Below are 21,284 nucleotides of genomic sequence, written 5' to 3' on the forward strand. Positions count from 1 at the left end.
CTTAATTGCGGCTGAAGATGTGTACGCTGGTCCTATCACTCCTCAGCTTCTCACAGATAAATGTGACCCAGACTTGCACAAACCTGATGCAAGAGTGGAACCAATAGTCTGATGGATCTCAGTACATCTGTTATATTGCAGTTGCAGTGCCAAAACATGCCATTATTCCCTGGCTGCTTGCTCTTGATCCATCATTAAACATTGGCATGAGTGAGATTACTTATATGGGGTGATTTGACATGAAGATGAAGAGGGAAGAGCCTAGAGTTTAGATTTAATCAATTTTGTTTTTTTTTATCATATTAGCCACTCCTGGCCTTTTTTAGGAGGTGAAAGCCTCCACCTTGGTTTTCTTGTAGCAGAGACTAGGTTGCCACTGAAGTCCTACAAGGGTCACACAGTGCTGCAGCACAAAAAATGGGCCCTTCAGCCCAACGTGTTCAGACTGACTATACTAGTCCTGTGTTCAGCCCATATCCTTCCAAAACATTCCTATCCATGTACCTGTCCAAATGTCTCTTAAACGTTACAATTATTCCTACTTCTACCACTTCCTCTGACAGTTTGATCAACAGGCCCACCATGCAAAGAAGATACCTCTCAGCTCCTTTTTAAATCTCTCCCAGCTCCCAGCTCAATCAGCCTGCCTCATACAGTCGAGGCAAGGGAACGTAAACAGCGGCAGCAGGCCATATCCATTTCGACCACCCATTATTCACACTTTCTCTTGTACTTCAGAAGATTTAATTGAAACAACTACTTTAATGGTTCCTAAACCCACCTCCGCTGAAATATTTGTGAGAGCACTCAAAGAGCCTCTGCAGAATGCTGCACTGATGAGCTGGGAGCCACCCTTCCAATGAAAAACTGTATCCAGAAGCCCACTAGTCAGCAAATCGTTGGCCGCATATGGAAATGCAAGACTTTCCATTTGGTGAAGTTTTTGTCATTGTTAAAATAACTCCCACGTGAGATAAGTATTTGTCAATCTTCCCACTGCAAGCTACCTTGTTTTTTTTGTGTCTGTGACTCTATCAACACTTACGGGAAACAGTAGATAACTATTTGAGAAACAACTAGTGCTTGGCGCTGCTTTGTATTAAGTGTGTTTACAGCACCGTGACCCAGGAGTAGAACATTAGCACCACCTTGTGATCTGAAACAGATGTGGTGTTTCCGGCACCAAATTCCCATCCCCTTCAATCTCTCAGCAGAAAGAGAGAAACCCCTCAGTGAGATGACACCTGCTAAAACTTGATGGAACATTTTCTTAACCAGCTGTTAACATTGACAGTAATATTCTGGATATTTTGTGCTCACCCTCAGCTCTAAATGCAAAGCATGTGAGCTTTGGGCAGACACTAGGAGCTGAAATGGAAGATTAATTATGATCTTATCAAATGTCAGAACCACTCAAAAGACTTTGTGGTTTCCTCTTGATTTGAATACTATTTCAGAGTTTTAAAATGGTGGGGGGGGGGTGAAATTGATAACCATATGGCATGTGATAGCCACATATTATTATGGGCAGCCACATTTGCTCTGTGGAAAAATTCTACGTTCAAACCTCTTCTGAACTTTTCATTCTTCTAATGAGAATTAACAGCCAGTTCATGGTATTTCTTTTTCCTATTCTTTTTGAATTCTCACCAGATTTCTTTCTGTACCAGATAATTTAATGTGTGCTATTGTAGTTAGTGAACCTTGTGTTCCTGTTTGGCTGAATCAAGTCAGAATTATGGTGAATACGTACATTGTACTTGTGAATATGGCAATAAACTCATTATCAGGTGATTGGGCCAGCAATGCCTTCACTTCAGGAGTTCACTTCAGGAGCCAAAATGATGATCCCCAACTTGCAGCCTGTGCCACCCTTCAAACAAAATACAAGTGAAACCCACGGTATCCGGATTTGAGAATTTTCCATTTGCCTGAGACTCACTCTTACAATGCCCAACTAATACACCTGCATTTAGAATAAAGTTTAGAAGACAAAAAACAGTGCAAAATGTAAAGTAATTTGAAAAAAAATTCAAAGTTGTAATTATGTAAATATCACTTTAATCATAGCTTACAAAATTTAAATTTAAATTCAAACCCCAGTCACTTGCGCTGTAACAGGGTTGCACTAGCTGCTACGCTAACTGTGCCGCTGTCATAATTAACCCCTTCCCTCCCCTCCCCCAAGTTTACAAATAAATCTCTACTAATATACTAATAAAGATAAAGACTCTTGCTAGACACTTTGAGAGAGTCACCCCAATGGCAAGAAGCATTGGCTGATTCTTCATTCTGGACAATGCCATTTTATTCAAACACAACTTTGTTCAAACAGCTGCTGCAATTGGGGTGCGACCAGGGCACTCCGCTGGAACGTTTGCTCCCATTTTCATCAAGGAGTTGTGTGTTGCTTCGGAGAACAGTTACTTTTACAATTTTAAACTTGTATTGAAATTTTCATTTATTTATTTTAATTTATGATTATTTCCTTGATTTTTTTTAAGCTGGTTGCTGGTTGCTTGAATTCCAGATAACAGGGATTTTACTGTATTCTCAGCATAACTTTTAAATTTATAGAAAATGTCTTTTTAAATGAGAAATTGCAGATCTGTAAAAGCTTATGCTACCAATTAGTATTAATATGTTCAAATAACACAAGGCAAGTGCATTAATTGTATATGCCTTTCACAAAAAATGCACAACTTATGGGGCATCTTTCTTGCATTGAAAAGGCAACTAGCTAGATCCTGACAACCACAGCTTATTAGTAATTTCAGGTCCTAAAACCCACCGATTCAATCGTTTTAGTTAAGACTCCTATGTAGTCCCTAAAGGTCACCATTTCTTATTCTAGTGTAATGAAAATTAATTGAAAATTGTGTTCTGTAAAAAAAAAGGACCATTATTAATCTTCATTAGTGCAGTCATTAAAAATGAGGGAAAAAAACCAAATCTATACAGGTATGTGTAACTTTGTTGTGCTCTTCAATAGTTGGGTGGGGGGGGGGGGTGGAAACAGAGCAAGAAGTAGAATGTAAGTTAAACAAGAAATCTACAAATGCTGTGTTTATAGTGTACACAAAAATGCTGGAGAAACTCAGCAAGTCACTCAGCATTCTTTATGTAATAAAGATAAAGATACATAACCAAGGTTTCTAGTCTGAGCCCTTCATCAAGGTATATTGATTATCTTATCATACCTTAATGAAAGGTTCAGGCCCAAAAATTTGGTTATGTATCTTGATTTTTGCTGCATAAAGAGCACTGCTGAGTTTCTCCAACATTTTTGTGTAAACTATAAACACAACATCTGCAGATTTCTTGTTTAACTTACATTCTACTTCTTGCTTTGTAAGATTCTGCAATACCATCCCAAGTTCCCCACCATCAATATCCTGATATTAACCATTGAACTAACACTCAGCTGGGCTAGTTATATTAATATTTTGGCTATGCAAGCAGGTTAGAAGCTGGGTATCCTATTGCTGGTGATTCCACATCCCCAGACTTGTGCACCATCTACAATGCACATTAAGAACATGATGGAATACTTTTCATGTGGCTGGAAAAGTGCAGTTTCAATTTAAAAATTCAAATTTAAAATTAAAATTAAATTTAAATTTAAATCAACAACTCTCAAACTCAACACCATCCAAGACAAAGTATAATAAAACTCTGATAATCTGGCGACTTTGGGATTTCGGAACTGCAAGACTTACAAATCTTTGAAAAGATGCAACTCTTATTTGTACCTGATCTCTGTTTCATTTCACTTTTCTTTGTAATTTGATGTATTTAAAGGAAGCTTAAAATGTACAAACACTCATTCCTGAATCTGGTGGTTTGGATTCCAGAAGGCTCTGATCCTTTACTCTGGACCCTTGTTTCACATATGAAATCAGGATTTCAAAGCAATCAGATGGCCAGCTTGACTGGTAGCCCATCAAACAATGTAATTATTTATTTGCTCCACCATTGGCTCAAAACATGCACCATCGACAGCATGTATTGCCCTTATTCACAGCAGGATCTCACAAACCTGCTATATGGGAATGCTGCCTGCCAGATTCTCCACTAATTTGCACACCATCCTGACTTGGAAATACATTGCTGTCCCTCATTGTTGGTGCCTAACACTGAAACTTGCAGTTGTAAATGGAGTTTTACACCATGGGAACAGACACTTCTGCCCCAACTTATCCATGGTCTAAGTTGTCGATCTACCCAGGCTAGTTCTGTTTGCCCATGTCATCCCTCAAAACCTTTCTTATCATGTACCTACCTAATGTCTTTTAAAAGTTACAATTCTTCCTGCTTCTGTCACTTTCTCTAGCAGCTTGTTCCCAATACTTACTGAATGAAAAAGGTGTCCATCAGGTCCCTTTTAAATCAATCCCATCTCACCTTAAATCTATGTCCTCTAGTTTAGACTCCCATATCCTGGGAAAAAGACCATGGTTATTTTACCTCCTCTTTTATAAAACTCAGTACCTCCTCAGCCTCCTGTAATCCAGGGAGAAAAATTCTAGCCTACCCAGTTTCTCCTTATAATTTAACCCTGCCAATCATGGTAGCATCCTTGTGAATTATTTCTGTACCTTTTTCAGTCCAATGATAGTTTTCCTATAACTGGGAGACAAGAACTGTGCACAATACTCCAAGTGCAGTCTCGCCGATGACTTGTACGATTGTAACATGACATTCCAGCTCTGGACCGATAAAGATCACATCCAGTCAATGAATAAAATAAGAGCCAGTTCAATATTGTTGTGAGTGAATAACCGTTTTAGGACTATCTCAGCTCACTTTACCAGGTTCCCAACATTCCAATGTACATTTCCTCAACTCTCTTCTGATAAATTCTGGTCACTCTGGAGATCCTGTCTATTGTGGATCACTTCTCATATTTCATGAGTAAACAAGGGCTGAAAGTGAAGACAAATTCCACCATCTCCTCCAGTGAGCCAACACAGCTTTTGATCACCTGAGCATCTTAAAAGTCATGAAGCACTTTGAACCTTTCTGATGGAGTATGTGAAGGCAGTGGCTCCCCTTGACCTCACCCTTTGTTGAATAGAATAAAGTGATATTAAATGGAATTAAATCAGGGGTCCACAAACCTTTTTAGACCATGAACCGCAGGCATGTACAAAAATAAATAAATAAATAGACGGGCAGTTTCCATGTGCATTAGTGAGAGAAACTGCATACCATATGCATAGTGTCTGGGCCTCCCAGCAACAACCCAAACTTTGTTTTCACACTCCAATCATCAAGAAACAAATCTGTAAAGTAAGCAAGCAAGTGATTGCAATAACAGTTTAAATAAAAATCCTTTGCTTCTGGCTGGAAAGATGCCAAATGGAGCTGGGTCCAAGTCTTTAGCATTGGCGACGACAACTTCATTCTCAACATTGGGTGGGGTACCATCCGCATTGAAGAATTCACCTTGGGCTCCTGAGCAGAAGCTGGGATGGTGGGCTCCTGGCAGGAGTGGGGACCTCAAGCTCTTAGCAGGAGCAGGGACCAAATAAACCATATTTTTTGCTCTCGGCCTTCCACCCTTCCAGGTCCCTAGGTTTAAGCCTACTCAGCCTAATGGTTAATCTGCCACTGTGTGAAGGCCTGCAAAAATGAGTGTGCAACAATCTGAACCCATAGAAACCAAGTTGCTGATCTACATCAATAATTTAGATGTGGGGACCATCTAATTTATCCAAGTTTGCTGATTATTATAAAGTTGGGTGGAAGTGTAAATTGTAAGGAAAATGTAGAGGATGCAGGGAGGTATAGACAGTTTAAGTGAATGAGCAAGAACACTGCAGATGATTATAACATGGGAATTTGTGATTTCATCAACTTAGACAGAAAAGCAGAATGCTTTGAAATCCTGTGGGGCAGAAAGGTGTTAGCATTCATAGAGACTCAGGAGTCATTGTTTGTGAATCCCTGAATGTTATTTCTGTGATGGGCGCAGGACAAAGTGGAAACTCTCTGTCTTCTTTACGGTAGACATAAGTTAAAGAATTTAATGTATGTTACATTCTAAATTTAGTATTACGTGACAATAATGGAACCTTTACCTTTTAATATGTAGGTACAGCAAGGACATAGAAGTCTTTGCTGCAAGATCATTTGTATGCAAGGTTAAATCTGACAGTTATGTAGGATCTGACAGAAAGTGTATTTGGAATCTTGTTTGGTTATCTGAACTCCCTACCAAACAATATACTTGTGATAGAGGGAATAAAAATGAAAGGTCACCCAGTCCTTGATGTGGGGTATTTATTGCTTTACAAGGAGATACTAAGTCTATACCAGTGGTTCTCAACCTTTTTCTTTCCACTCACATACCACTCTAAGTAATCCCTATGCCATGGGTGTTCTGTGATAGGTAAGGGATTGCTTAAGGTGGTATGTGAGTGGGAAGAAAAAGGTTGAGAACCACTGCTCTAGACCCAATTGTTACTGAGATATTTTGCTTGAGAAAAATTGTCATTGGCCCATTTCCTTTGGAGTTATGAAACCATGCACAGAACGAGTCAATGATTCAAACAGTGGTTTTCAAACTTATCTTTCCACCCAAATACCACCTTAAACAATCCTTTACTAATCATAGAACACCCATGGCATAGGGAATACTTAAAGTGGTATGTGGGTGGAAAGAAAAAGGTTGAGAACCACTGGTCTATACCCAATAGTTTAGAAGATGATTTAATTGAATCATGCAGGTTTGATGCAAGAATTAAAGCAGCAAGTACTAGTGATACTCAACAGGGCCATGGCTATAGGACTGAAATGAGAAGGAATTTCTTCACCTAGGGAATAGTGAATTTTAGGAATATTCTCCCCAGAGAGCTGTGAAATCTCAGTCACTGAGTAAATTAATTCTCTCATTCTTGAGATCAATTGGATATTAAAGAAGATGTGTTTAGTATAGGATAGTAGTTCTGGAGTAGACAATCAGCCATGTTCTGATTGAATGGTCTATTTCTGCATTAACTTGTGTTTAGAGGACCATTGGAACATTGTAAAGTGCTGTATATTCATGAAAGCATTGCTGATCCAAGGGGTTTTGGGATAAAACTTTGAGTAAAATAAACATATGATCAATGAGCTGAATTATCAATCAGTCACATAAATTCGGCAAAAGTCCTCATTATTGCACAAAATGTTGACATTGCAAATACAGTATGCTTTCTGTTTCAAAGTAAGGAATGCTTTTGTTTTGCCAATCATCTTTGCTTTGAAACATGTGTTTAAACACGGGATGTAAGTATTTTGCAATACCTACTGTATCTGTTATGAATGAACCTTTCACTAACATGGTAAGCTTTCAATTCTTGTATTACATTCACTGTTTTGTTTTACACAGCTGTTCCCAAGCCTGGAGAAATTGAAGTGAACAGTGTTACCAACAATTCCATCTCTCTGAGTTGGGGCCAGCCTATAGGCATAAACGACACTCAATATAAATTCAACATTACCTACAGTTCTGATGAAATAAATTCCATCATAGAAGCTGAAAATTCTACCATGCTAACCAACTTGTTGTCTGGAACTAATTACACTGTCATGGTAGCAACTCATTCTGTTAATAGGATAAACAGTGATCCTGTGGTTAAAAATATTTTTACTAGTAAGTAAACAGTGCTTTAAATTTTCTATTGGGCTGAAAGTGTAATTTGTACTAAAGACAGCAGTAGTTTGGAGTGAGGAAATAATACCCAATTTTAAAGCAAACATGAGCATGAACTTGAATGTACAATCTCCCTTTGCATTCCTGCATTCAGACATGGGATCAATTGTATTGGACCTTGTGCCTGGACGGAATAAGGTAAATGGGAATTCAAGTGCCAAAGTGGGATGAAAAAAATACTAAAAAGAAAAATGTATTACTTTCCATGCAAGATGAAAGTTACAAGGGAAGTATTTCTTCGCTCTGTGTTCAAACTGAATTCTGCTGTAGAGGGGCCTGCTCCTTCTTTTGCTTATTGTCCATGAGCTGTTCTTGTGCCTGAGACTGGACATAATGTGATGAGCTCCTTTTATGCCAAACAGCTGATGCATTTTGAGTTTTATCAGCAGTTGTATTTTGAGGAAAGGCAATGATGCAAAGTGTATTTGAGCATTGAATAGTTTTTTTAAAAAATTTAATTTATTTTTTTTTAAATTTAGGCGTAAAACACAGTAACAGGTGCTTTTGGTTCACGAGACCATTTCACCCAATTACACCAAATTGACCTACAACCCCCGGAACATTTTGAATGGTGAGAGGAAACTGGAGCCCCCTGGGAAAATCCACACAGACACGGGGAGAATGTATAAACTCCTTACAGACAATCACTGGCGCTGTAATAGCATTGCGCTAACTGCTATGTTAACTGTGCTGCCCCGGGTTACTAGGACAAAATGTACACTATTTCAATATTTCTTTTCATTCTGCCATGATTGCATTCTTTAGATTCCACCCAGATAAATTTATTATTCTACAGCATTCATGCAAAAACACCAATAATTTTTGTACTGAAATCTTGTTAAGTTGCTTGTGAAGGTGATCACAGTCCATATTTCATTGCTTTGAAGTTTTCAATTTATGTAATTATGGAATTTTCCCCATTCCATTCTTGGATATTTGACACCATATGTAATGGCTGTATTCATTGTGGTATACCAAGTTAATAAGCACACCTTGCCAACCAATGAATTTTACAGTTGCCTTGTACAAGATAAATTAATGTCAAGATAAAATATGAACAGATTTTAACAATAAATTCTGACATATACTTTAGCTATTCATTATATCAATGACACCTCTAATTGCTTTTTAAATAGGACTTAGTTTCAAAGGTCAGAGTGTTCTACTGCAGTTGGAACATTTTGGAAATTGTTAATCCTTGTCTGAGTGTTGTATGTTCAACATGATTGTCCTATTGATGCAAAATTAGATGAAGCTGCTTTTATTTCCATAAGTTCTGTGGGCCACATATTCAAAATGCCTTGAATTGCTTGATAAGTTATTTTGTTTCCTTTTATTTTTCATTTTTAGCAAAGGTCAAAATGACTACCAACAGCAGTTAATGCACTCATCAAAAGTACAGCATGGCATTTCATAATTGAAATATGCACCACATTCTCTTCCATTGGCCCTCTCTTTGCCAAAGCACAAAATTAGGGGCTCCATTTAAATGTTCTTGTTGGTCAAATTAAAAGCCCATTCAAAATTTACCACCTTAAAAAGGTACAATTAGTTTACTTCATTTTGTGTCTGAAAGTGGTGGGTACTAAATTGGCTTTCGCATGGTGGTGCTTGGAATAGTTAGAAGCACTTGGATTTAAAACTGGTGTTAATGGTGGTAACATCATTGTTTGAAGTAAATATGGATTTGTTATTAAAATTAGGCGGCATGGTTGGAGTAGTGGTTAGCATATGCCTTTACAGCGCCAGCAATTGGGACTGGGGTTCAAATCCTGCACTGTCTGTAATGAGTTTGTACGTTCTCCCCATGTCTATGTGGATTTTTGCCAAGGCCTCTGGTTTCCTCCCACTGTTCAAAACGTGCTGGGAGTGAAGGTTGATTGGGCGAAATTGGGTATCACAGACTCGTGAGCCAAAATGGCCTGTTACCATGCTGTATGTCTAAATTTAAATCTAAATTGATTACCAGAAAGTACTGAGATCATACTTATTTTCCAAAATCTCTGAACAATGTAGTGAAGAAATTTAGAGCTATTTAGTAACTGGAATATGAAGATGGAAGGAGTAAAATTGGTTCACATCCTCAAAGTGTCATTCAAGTAACAGCACAGTGGCACTTCATTATTGTATTTATAATTGATTAGTATCAATAATTCTTGCTTTAAGCTTGCTGTGGGATATTTTTGTAATATTGACAATGATACCAACGAAGGAAGCATCATCTATATACTTAATTTTTAGCAAAAAAACTATACATTCCAAATGGAGGGAATACATAAATTAAATCATTTTTTCTAACTCAAAGAGTATGATTTCACTAAAATCTTTATAAAGATGCAAATCAACCACCAAAAAGGCACTAAAGTCTGTCAATTCACCATGCAGAGTGTTTGGACATGATAGTGGTAATGCTACTTTCTGATCTCCAGCATCTTCAAGGTGTTTACAAATGCCTGTTACGAGCCCAGAGGACCCCAAAACCAGGCAGCAATAGATATTCACCAAGACAAGTGGTTACTTAAACAAAAGTTGCTTTTAATTATCAATAAACATGCGAACAGAATCGCACTTTAACTTACACTATTGACTTAACTAACCTAACTTAACCCCCTTCTAATTCTAAGTGCATGCAAGTTCAGAAAAGTTATTTGGTTCACAGTTCAATCTCACTTCTCATTCCTCCAAGTTCATTGGTTGCAGGCAATTCTTATACTGTGCGCAGAATTTAACATTTATAAAGTTCACCAAGCTTTGGTGTTTGAAAGATCATGGTTACCACTCAGGAGGGTTCTTGTCGGTTTTCAGAGAGAGGTTTGTTGTTCCAGGACATCCACACTGATTCCTTTTTAAACAGCCACTTCAGTGTCTTGCTGATGAAACGACCCCACTCAGGGTTCTCCAGATGATAACCTCTTTCTTTCAGTTCACCACAAAGTGCCTTTTTGTTTCTCTTATTCCAAGTGAAACATTAGACAGCCAGTCCTCTCCTCTTGCATGAACCACAGGGGCTTTGACCAAGCTGAACTAAGCACTCACAACCCGTCTTCCAAATGGGGTTTTCCACAAGCTTGCCAGCTTGTCCTGTTACAGTCCCAGCTGCTGCTGTTGACTGTAACACTGTGGAACTGATCTGTGTGTGTGTTTGTGTGTGTGTGTGTGTGTGTGTGTGTGTGTGTGTGTGTGTGTGTGTGTGTGTGTGTGTGTGTGTGTGTGTGTGTGTGCGTGTCTCAGAGAAAGCCTGATTGACTTTCTTTACTTGCAAAACCACATGACTCTCTTAGATCAGCAAGTTCCCCTCGAGACTGTCTGCAGCTCCAACAAGCTCTTTCATCTATTGCCTTTTTGCCTTTAAGTCTCTTGGGCACTCTCCAAATATTTTGCAAAGGCTCTGAGGCCCCGATACATCTATCATTAGCAGAGCTCCAGTATTTTAAATAAGATCTGTTTGAAAGTGTTTGTATGTGACCGACACTAAAAAACCTGCCCCAATTTATCTCTCAAAAACATATCTATATTCTGTCACACACCAATATCCAAACTGTCATATTTTCAAATGTAAATCAATTATGGAAAGGCACTAGATGTTCAAAGGGCAACTGAATGTTTCATGATTCACGTGCTCATCAATTTACAAATTTAAAAACCTAAAGGAGAAAGTAACCCAAGTAAGCAACTTATTCAACTTTGTCAAGTGCAGTGGTTCTCAAACTTTTTCTTTCCACTCACATTACCACTTTAAGTATTCCCTATGCCATAGGTGCTCTGTGATTACTAAGGGATTACTTCAGGTGGTATATGGGTGGAAATAGAATGTTTGAAAACCACTGTTTTAATCATACTCAATTGACCCGTTATGTGCACAGTTTCAGAACTCCAAAGGAAATGGGCCAATAACAATTTTTCTCAAGCAAAATATTTCAGTAACAATTGGGTCTCGAGCAGTGATTCTCAACCTTCCCTTCCCACTCACATACCACCTTAAGCAATCCCTTACCAATCACAGAGCACCAATGGCATAGGGATTACTTAAAGTATTATATGAGTGGAAAGAAAATGGTTGAGAACCACTGGCCTAGAGGAGTAACAAAGATAACAATAAATAACTGAGGAAAATATACAACTGAAGTTGAAAATACATGTCCACAATTAGTAAATAAATTGATTGGTGCGATGGACACAGGATTAATAGGCACAGATGCAGCAGTAGTTTTCATAGATGGTGCAGAGAAACATGACATTAATGTTATTCACAACATCTCATTAATAATTTCAGAACCAAACCCTGTGAGCAGCGTAACAGTTTCAAATCACACCACCACTTCAGTTACTCTGAGCTGGGACCGACCATTCAAACATAAGCCAGAGTATACCTACAAGGTAACAGTAAGCGAAAATATCCCAGGAATGATAACTGCTCAAGAATCAATTACTGTGACACAACTGAGCCCTGGAACTGGATACTCATTCAGTGTGTTCACACTGGCAGCAGATAACACATCGGCAGATCACGTCAATGTCTCTTCTACTACAGGTACAGATAAGTTCATTTGGAATTTGATTCAATGAGATCTTGTGCATGCCCAATCCACATTGAGTAAAATTAGAACCAAACTTTTCTTATATGATCCTTTGTAAGAGAATTCATGTGAACATGATCAAAGCATCAAGTTAAATATTCCATGTTGTTTGATAAAATTAATTCCCAAATATTCAACATTTGGGAATGAAACAGTGTTACATGCCAATTGTATGGATTCATGGAAGTATTGAATTGTCTTCTTCAGATGTTGAGAATCTTAAAGTGTGGAGGAAATTGAGTGATTTGCATGGGAAAATAACAGAAGTTTTGAAACAGAATCTTCTGAGCAAAGGAAAGTGTATCCAAAATTCAGTTCATTCGGTTATTGCTAGAGATGTGTCACAGTGAAGAATTTGAGCACTGAAGAGCACAGTGACCCTTGCCACATGTTGAATGAACCTGTTGTTTCCAGTCTTACCTGAGAAGTCCAGTATTTCCACGGTTTGAAGATGTTGAGAACTGTTTAGGAATGAATGAAATATTTTCTTATCCACAAAATTGAGACTAGCTAAGCATTATTTTGATGGTTTTACTACTGAGCTCATGATCAATGTCATCTAAAATTAAAAATAAAGGGGAAAAATAATCAAATAATTCAACATTTGGAAGATAATAATTTATTTTTATACAGTTCCTTCCAAGCCTGCAACCATTACTGTGACAGCCTTCAGCAACAGTTCCATCTCCTTGAGTTTAGGAAGACCTGTGGACATGACTGTAACCCAGTACAATTTCAGCATCACTTACGCAGCTGCCAACGGTCCTGAACGTTTCTTGATTGAAAGTACAAATTCCATCACAATCCAGGATCTGCAGTCTGGAACCAATTATACCATTGTGGTGACAACTGTTGTTCATGGTGGACTGAAGAGTCAAGCTGTGGTTCTGAATCAGTTTACAAGTAAGTGGGAGGCAATTTCTGCTGTCAGCTGAGGTGCAGCCCACAGGTGAGAAGTGTCTCAGATTGAGGTCAATAGATTTCAGATAATGTGATGAAGGGAGTGTCAGATATTTGTTTGAATATATTCTGATGAGTAAATACTTGGTTTTAGTGTGTGCTATGAACGGGTATGAGTTTCTGTACTTTGGCCCCTTGGCAGTAGAGAGCCATTTCAAATACTTTCAGTTTGTTAGCATTGCACCAATTTAGAAATCCAGCCCAGTTACAGACCCTTCCAGCCCATAAGCCCCTGCTGCCCAAATGACCTACAGCCCTCGTATATTTTTGAAATAGAGCATTGTCATCTGAGTATGGTTAGATACTCTGATCACTGAGTTTTTAAATCTCAGCAACACAGAACTAATCATGATCCTGGCAATAGCTATAATTTAGAGATTAGAGCAAGTCCATCTTCAAATCAAAGTTTTCCATTTAGTTGTGGTGAAGTGGAATGATCAGACTTATAGTGACAAGCATCCTCTCGATAGCACACCATTCAAAGAGGTTACGTTGGCAGATCTTTATTTTCAGAGTGAATACAAGGTGGCAAAAGTGGACAGGATAGAGATATGCAGCAACTAATTTGATCTTCACCTGTTCTTTGAATTTTCTATTCACTTTTCAAGATGTGAGATGTGGAAGAAAGGCATTTTTCTTTCATTCCACTGATATCGCAGACTGAATCAGTGTTTAATTTCCCGTCCCTCATTACCCATGATAAGGTAATAGTCATCAGCCTTGAGATGTGAGTATATCCACAACACTGCAACGGAGAGAATTCTAGGATTTTGACCCAGCAACAATGAAAAATATATCTTTCTAAGTGAGGATAGTGTGGGGCTTGGAAATCAACATCCAGGGAGTAAAGGTCCCATCCTTCTGCTACACTTTTCCTTTTGTTACAAGTCCTGGATTTGGAATGCACTTTCTAAGAAGTCTTGGTGAGTTGCTGCAGTGACCATCCCGGTTTCTCTTTGATAAAATCTTGCTTATCCACCACCTGATGTTCTACTGGTGGCAGCACTCATTGTTGTGGACATCAGGGCTTCTATTGCAGAAGTCACTGACTGCATTACATTGCTTCATGTGCACATGTGCACAATACAATGTGGTCCTATTATAACACGATTGTTGGGGTCCATAAAATGTCATCATGGAAAAAACAGGGTCACGCTAAATTGGGGTACAAGAAAATCAGCATTCAAACTGACCCAATGTTGACCTAACATCCTAAATCACTCCTATTTTAGCCCTTTTTGATGTGTTTTTTTCACGTTTACCTTCTGGCAAGTAAATTGCCTTTGAATTAAAGAATTCCGCGAATAAATTGTTGTTGTTACAGTATAAATTAAAGCACAAATTAATTTTTATGAAACAAAGCAACAAATAAAAACATACAAAAATATTAGCAATCATCATATACAGTTTATTTCTTTAAAAAGAGATTGCATGTTCCTTTCTTGAACGTAGCTGGTGGCAGCCCTGTCGGCTGAGTGAATTTCTCCTGACTTTAACTCTTGAGAAATCCCATGATGGTGTTTAAACCGGTCTAGCTATCCATTGCAAGCTTTGAACTGTGACATTTCTCCATTGATCTGCTTGTCAAACTTCTCAGCTTGAGCTTTGAGAATAAGATCAAAAATTTGAAGGTCATCTGAGCAAGCTTGAACTAATCACACGTACAGGGAGTCATCACTTTGCAAAGCAATGCATGTAACCTTTCTTCTTGAGATTTCCAGCCACAAAGTGTTGATTCCAGTATCCCAAGATTTCATGCAACTTGAGTTTGTCTTTTAGTCCTGATTGCATCAAGTGCATGAAGCTTATCCTTTACAGAAAACTATTTTCTTTTTCTAGCAGTTTGTTCCACTTTGATCTAGTTCACTAAAAAACTTCTCAGTTCCATAAAGAGCCAAAAAAAAGGTCTAATGACTCATTGTGTTACCTCCAAATTTGTGTTAAATCATGGTATCTCTGTACAGGCATTGGTTCCTTTGTGTAGAACTTTATACTCTTTCAAATTCAAATCTGAAAATTCTGACTCTTAAACTCAATGCCGTGGTTAACAAATTCAAAGGTCACCCTAACTTCCAGAACAGAATGGAATTATTAATAAATCTTGTCACCAAATTCTTCTGAGGATTTATCTAAATTGGTTCAGTGGTTGAAAGAAAGCAAACCTCCCTTCAAGAATGTGCAAATGTGAAAAAAGGACTTAGAAACTCAGTATTTTGTATGGCCATACATTTCAGCAGAATGTAGGAATGGAAAAGATATAGTTCCTGGAAAAAGTCCTCTGAGAAATGAAGAGTTGGAAGATTGCAAAGGCTTGGTTCCTTGCTTATCGATGATCCTTCGAAGTGCAGGAAGAAATACGGGCAAAAAACTTGGCGATGCTGAAGCTGCTATAATGACAGATTTACTACTGGTGCAGATCCACAGAGAAAGGGATTGGAGACACAGTAATTCCCCCGCGTGGTCCAATCTCCCAGTCTCACCACCATCATGCCCTTACAGACTTTAAATGGCCCATTAAAGGTGCTGATGGCGGTATGGGCCCAAGATTGCTTTGCCTATGATTGGCAGCTGCCACAAGGGGTTGCAAACTCTGAGGAAGCAGAGAACTGGCAGATAGCAATAGAAAATGGGGAACCATCCCCATTTGAGAAGGAGAACTAGAGGAGATGACCTGCAGGAGGATGACCAGGGCAGCAAACAAAAGAGGAGATCTTTTGCTGAAGAACACATAGGCAGTGGCTGTTGGTGACTTGAGGCAAGGAACCCATGTATGATGCCAGCTGCTGGCGACTGCGATTAAGGGACTCACATCAGGCTGCAGACTGCTGCAGCAGGTTCGAGAAGGGATAACAAGTATCAGAACCGGGGCACGAGAGGGTGCTGAGGGTGTTGGAGGCTTACTGATCATGTCAGAGTTGTGCATCTGGAGCTCGGCTTGCTGATGGTTTGGACTGAAGGGTGGGTGGTTGCAGATATTATGGGAGTGCAGGAGACAAAGCCATGGACATTCAGTAACTCTGGGGAGCCTCTATTTTGCTTCTCTTTCTTGGGCTGTAAGGGGAAATTTCTGCTGATAGCATATCTTTGTCTGCCTTATGGTAGACTAAAAGAAATTTCATGTAATATCACATTTTCTGTTTTATTGCATGACAAAAAAAAACTTGAATCTTGAAAATGCTTAGAAAAAATTGCTGATTGTCAGCACTTTCCTGGAAATGTGCATTAATGGATTGTTGCTCGTGGTCACATATCTGCTCGGTGCTGAGGGGATCAAGAGATTGCTATGATCTGCCTTCTTGGTCAGTTAAAAAGACAGATGTCTTGTTGACTGGGACAACTTACTGAGCACCTTTGGTGATTATGATTAAATACCCCTGTGCAAACAAACAAGAAGATAAAGGATGATTCATTGTGGTTACCAGGTTTAGATGCTGGAATTTTAAAAAAGTAGAGATTTGAAGTACGCAATGCTGACTTAAAAATGGAAAGAGATAAAAATGACATGGATAAATGGGCCATCAGTTATCAAACATAATCCAATACAGTATGTTATTCTCAACATCTCATTATTGATTGCAGAACCAAACCCTGTGAGCAAGGTAACAGTTTTAATTCACAACACAACTTTCGTTACTCTGTGCTGGGACCGACCAATTGTACATAGTTGGAGTATACCTACAAGGTGACAGTGAGTGGAAATCACCCAGTAATGACGACTGCTGAGTCCTTGAGTCATTTGAGTCCTGGAACAGGATACACAGTCAGCGTGTACAAAATGGCGGCAGATAACAAGTCAGCAAATCCCATCAATGACTATTCTACTACAGGTACAATAATGGGATCTCCGCCATGACAAATCCACATTGGGTAAAAATGGAACCAAACTTTTCTTATATAGTCTTTTGTAAGAGAATTCATGTGAACATGATCAATATTCCATGTTTTTTGATAAAATTAATCTTCAAATATTCGATATTTGGGAATGAAATAGTGTTTCATGCTAGTTGTGTTGATGCATGGAAGTATTAAATCATCTGGACAATGAAGATTTTGTATCCTGAACACTTTTGAGTGTATTTCGTCGATTTTTAGCTGCTTAACTTGAACTGTTTCTATCACGTATCAATTTTAAGAAAAAACCCATTTTTGATACTTTAAGTCCACTGATATATTGCCCATAAATCAAGCGGTTTTGGTCAGTCCAAGCATGTTTGGACATGCACAGTGCAGGTACTATGTCAATATTGTATTAGGCCTGAGTATGCTTAGTCAGGATATGTGCAGACAGGCAATAAAAGCAGCTCATGTGTATAGATGCTGTGCATTTCATTGATAAATTGAATGCAGGTTAATGGACATGTTCTTCAGGCAATAGCCTAATGAGCATACTTAACAATAGCATTTATTGCCTTCAAGAAAATTCAATATAGCAGAAATATCTTGTCACTATCACAACAGCTGTGATACATTGTTTTACATTTGTGGCGAGTAATCGCTTAAGGCTCAAAGACGCAGCATGGATGCACTTATTGAGAAAACCTATGAGTTCTACTTTGGTTGTAAAATTGGTGACTAAGACTAATCCTGAGCTCCTCACATTTGTTGTGCAACATGTACAGTCAACATGAGCACTTGGCTTAGAGGTATTTGGAAATCAATATCATTTGCAGTCCCGATGATATGTAGAGACCAGAAGGATCATGTGACAGACTGCTATTTCTTTCTGATCAATATATTTGGCTTCTCCATTAAAAAAATAAGAATTCTATTCAATATCCCAATCTGCTTTCAGCCATGAGACCAATGCCACATGAAGACAGTTTTCCAGTTATGAAGCCACTAGAGAAGTTGAAGGATTTCACAATTTGAGACTCGTTTCCAAGAATAATTAATGCTAAGTTTAAGCAAAACATATCTGTTGGTCCACAAATCGGAAACTTTATCAACGACAGGCGATTTGAAGATCTGCTCGAGGCTGGAGAACGTAAAATGGAAAGCATTTAAAAATGTTTCTGAGAATTTTCTTGTGAACAATAGAGCACCAAACTACATCCAGCTGATTGACCACATGCTTCAAGATCACAAAACCATGAAGTGCAGCGTCATTGAAGTTTCATTTTCTGCATTCACACTTGGATTTCATGACGTCAGAGATGAACATGGAGAGATTGAGACCATGGAAAAGCAGTATCAGGCCAAATGGAATCCATGAATGCTGGGCAACAAGAGGCATGTTGAACTAACCTAATGTGGTATTATCATTATGCTGGTGTGGCCCACGCACTGAGACACGGACCAGCCCACAAAATAACCGATTAACGTGGTGACTGCACTGACCTGGTGGTGACACCTGCCATCGTCTGAGGTGACCTCCCGCGCAACGGGAAGATGGTGAACTGTGGTGAGAACACTGGCCAATCCCAGGACTGTGCTCAGAAGATGCAGAGCCCTGACATCAACTCCTGGGGCCCATAAAAACACAACGGCAAATGACGTAAATCAATCTCGACTTCAAGGCTTAGGTCTGCGTGTCATTCTTCTCCACGTCAGCTTGATGAGATCGCTACATTGGTGACCTCGACACATCAAACCGTGAGTTAGACCCAAAGGTTACAGACCAGGCAGAACATGCAACCATCCACCTAGTCTCACGCAGGCTTCAATTTAGCGTGTTACAGCCACATGTCTGGTTCGAGCAGGTCAAGGCTCAGATCAAGATTCAACATGCCATCAGCAATGTCACCCGTTACTCTTATGCTTTGAGCACCCTCAATCAAGATACAGCGACAAGGGTGGTAGACTTCCTATGGCAGCATCTGGAACATTTCAAATATGGGACACTCAAACAGCTGTTAACCCACACTTTTGAGCTCTCCCGGCATTTGCATGCTACCTGATTGCTGCATATGGACAGATTGGGGGACAAGGTCCCGTCCACCCTAATTAGTGAGTTGCTCCCTTTGACTGAGAGCCAGAAGACTTGCATATCTTCAAACAGATCTTTCTAGAGCAGCAGCCCAAGGATATCCTTCTTTTGCTCACGGACGAGCAAATCAGCGACCTCCAAAGGGTTGTAGCCCGTGCGGACATGCACTGGAAAGCAAAGAAGAACACCAGTGCCATCGTAGACCATATCAGCAAGCACCACGACCAAGACCAGCCATTTCCTCTTGTACAGAACACAAGGGTTTTGAACAAGCTGAACTCAGAACACACAACCCATCTTCAAAATGAGGTTTTTAAATAAGCTGGCAGTCTGCCATGCAGCAGAAACCACTCTCTCTCTCTCTCTCTCTCTCTCTCTCTCTCTCTCTCTCTCTCTCTCTCACTCTCTCTCCCCTCCCCCTCCCCCCTTGCAAAACCACATGACCTTTTTAGAACAGCAAACTGCATTCCGACAGATTGTGGTACCATTCATCTATTGCTTTCACAACAATAATCCATTACTCCACAGCATATCCAATTAACACCAACTTGTGAAGTCCTTCAGCAAAGCCGTTTCCATTGCCTTAACAAAGGCACTGGGCCCGGTGTGTCTGGTTTGAGCAGAGCTATTGTATTTAACATGAATTCTGTTTTGTGAAGCGTTTGTTTGTTTGTGACCTACACTACTCCCACAATCTATTTCCTTTAAAACATATCTATAGACAACATGAAATATGCTGTAAATCCATCACAATATAAAAGCACATCATCAGCAAATAAACTAGTTTCATGTTCGTCTTGTCCAACTTTCAAGCTCTTTGTATCCAGATTTCTTCTTATAATCTTCACTAGTGGTTCAATATCTATGGTGAATAATTCTGGTAATAGGAGACACCCCTGTCTACTCAATCTACTCAAGAGAGAAAGTGATAACATTTGATTATTAGTTATAATTTTTGCTTGTGGTTTATGATCAAGGGTTTTTATCCAATTTATAAATTTTCTACCTACACCAAATTTTTCCCATGTTTTAAATAAGAAAGACCATTCTTATTGATCAAATGCCTTTTTCTGCATCTAAAGAAATAGTTATGTATGGGTTTAACCTTGATTTTGACATAGGTATTATATTGAATAATCTACCTAGGCTATTTGAAAATTGATCTTTAACAAATCCAATCTGTCTGGTTATACCTCCTACCTAAGATACACAAATCCAATTATCTATGTTTCTCCAACATTGGGTTTTTACTTCAATCTGAGTGTCTGCAAACTTTTGTGTTTTACTCTGGAGTTTGGAATGACATAGATCAATGAAGCATCAGGTGTCATAGTTAATTCAATGCACACATGTATCAGGCAGCATGAAATTGATAATATTCTCATTAATAATTGCAGAACCAAACCCTGTGAGAAACATAGCAGTTTTAACTCGCAACACCACTTCAATTACTTTGAACTGGGACAAACCAATCAGCTATAAACCAGAGTATACCTACAATGTGACAGTGAGCGGAAATTTCCCAGTAATGTTGACTGCTCAACAATCAATTACTGTGACACAACTGAGTCCTGGAACTGGATACACATTCAGTGTGTTCACACTGGCAGCAGATAACACATCAGCAGATCCCGTTAATTTTTATTCTACGACAGGTAAGGACAGATTTCTGTAGAACTTCTTGTTATTGGAGCTCCTCTCTGATTATGCCAGATGCTTAAGCAATTATCCTATAAAATCAAAGGGTATGAACATAATTGAAAAATCAAGTTGAAAATTCATGTTTGGTAATGAAAATAGTCGTTTAGATTTACAAATGAAATCTTGTCACATCCCATTGATATAACAAGGTGGGGAAAAAGCCCGTGTCGTACCATTTTCATCTGTCTCAAAGTAATGGGGCATTGCTGCAATATCATTTGTGGGATCCATCAGCAGAAGGCTTGATAGAGGGTTAACATGGTGTTGACCTGATAATCGTCACATGAACACTGAATGCTACCAACTTGTGGTTCCATTCACCCCTTTGACTTGACTATTTGTCACATGGATGGAGAATGTTTCAAGTTGCTCATCATCACAAGGTGAGAGCAGTAGGAATGAAAGTCACAGAAAGCTTTTT

General features: G+C 38.9%; 1 protein-coding gene across 3 annotated transcripts in view; it reads left to right on the forward strand.

Annotated features, from left to right (window-relative positions):
* LOC138744444 (receptor-type tyrosine-protein phosphatase eta-like) overlaps nucleotides 1–21,284 on the forward strand; it is a 171,630-nt gene that overhangs the window by 64,656 nt on the left and 85,690 nt on the right. For 2 of the 3 annotated variants that reach the window (XM_069900620.1, XM_069900630.1), the window contains exons 3-6: nucleotides 7,376–7,639; nucleotides 11,973–12,230; nucleotides 12,910–13,179; nucleotides 20,560–20,817. In XM_069900620.1, coding sequence (XP_069756721.1) covers nucleotides 7,376–7,639; nucleotides 11,973–12,230; nucleotides 12,910–13,179; nucleotides 20,560–20,817 — 1,050 coding nt within the window. The remainder of the gene's footprint in view (nucleotides 1–7,375; nucleotides 7,640–11,972; nucleotides 12,231–12,909; nucleotides 13,180–20,559; nucleotides 20,818–21,284) is intronic. The other variant, XM_069900639.1, reaches the window with a different exon arrangement.

This window comes from Narcine bancroftii, chromosome 1, assembly GCF_036971445.1.
Source record: "Narcine bancroftii isolate sNarBan1 chromosome 1, sNarBan1.hap1, whole genome shotgun sequence".
In the NCBI taxonomy this organism is placed as follows: Eukaryota; Metazoa; Chordata; class Chondrichthyes; order Torpediniformes; family Narcinidae; genus Narcine; species Narcine bancroftii.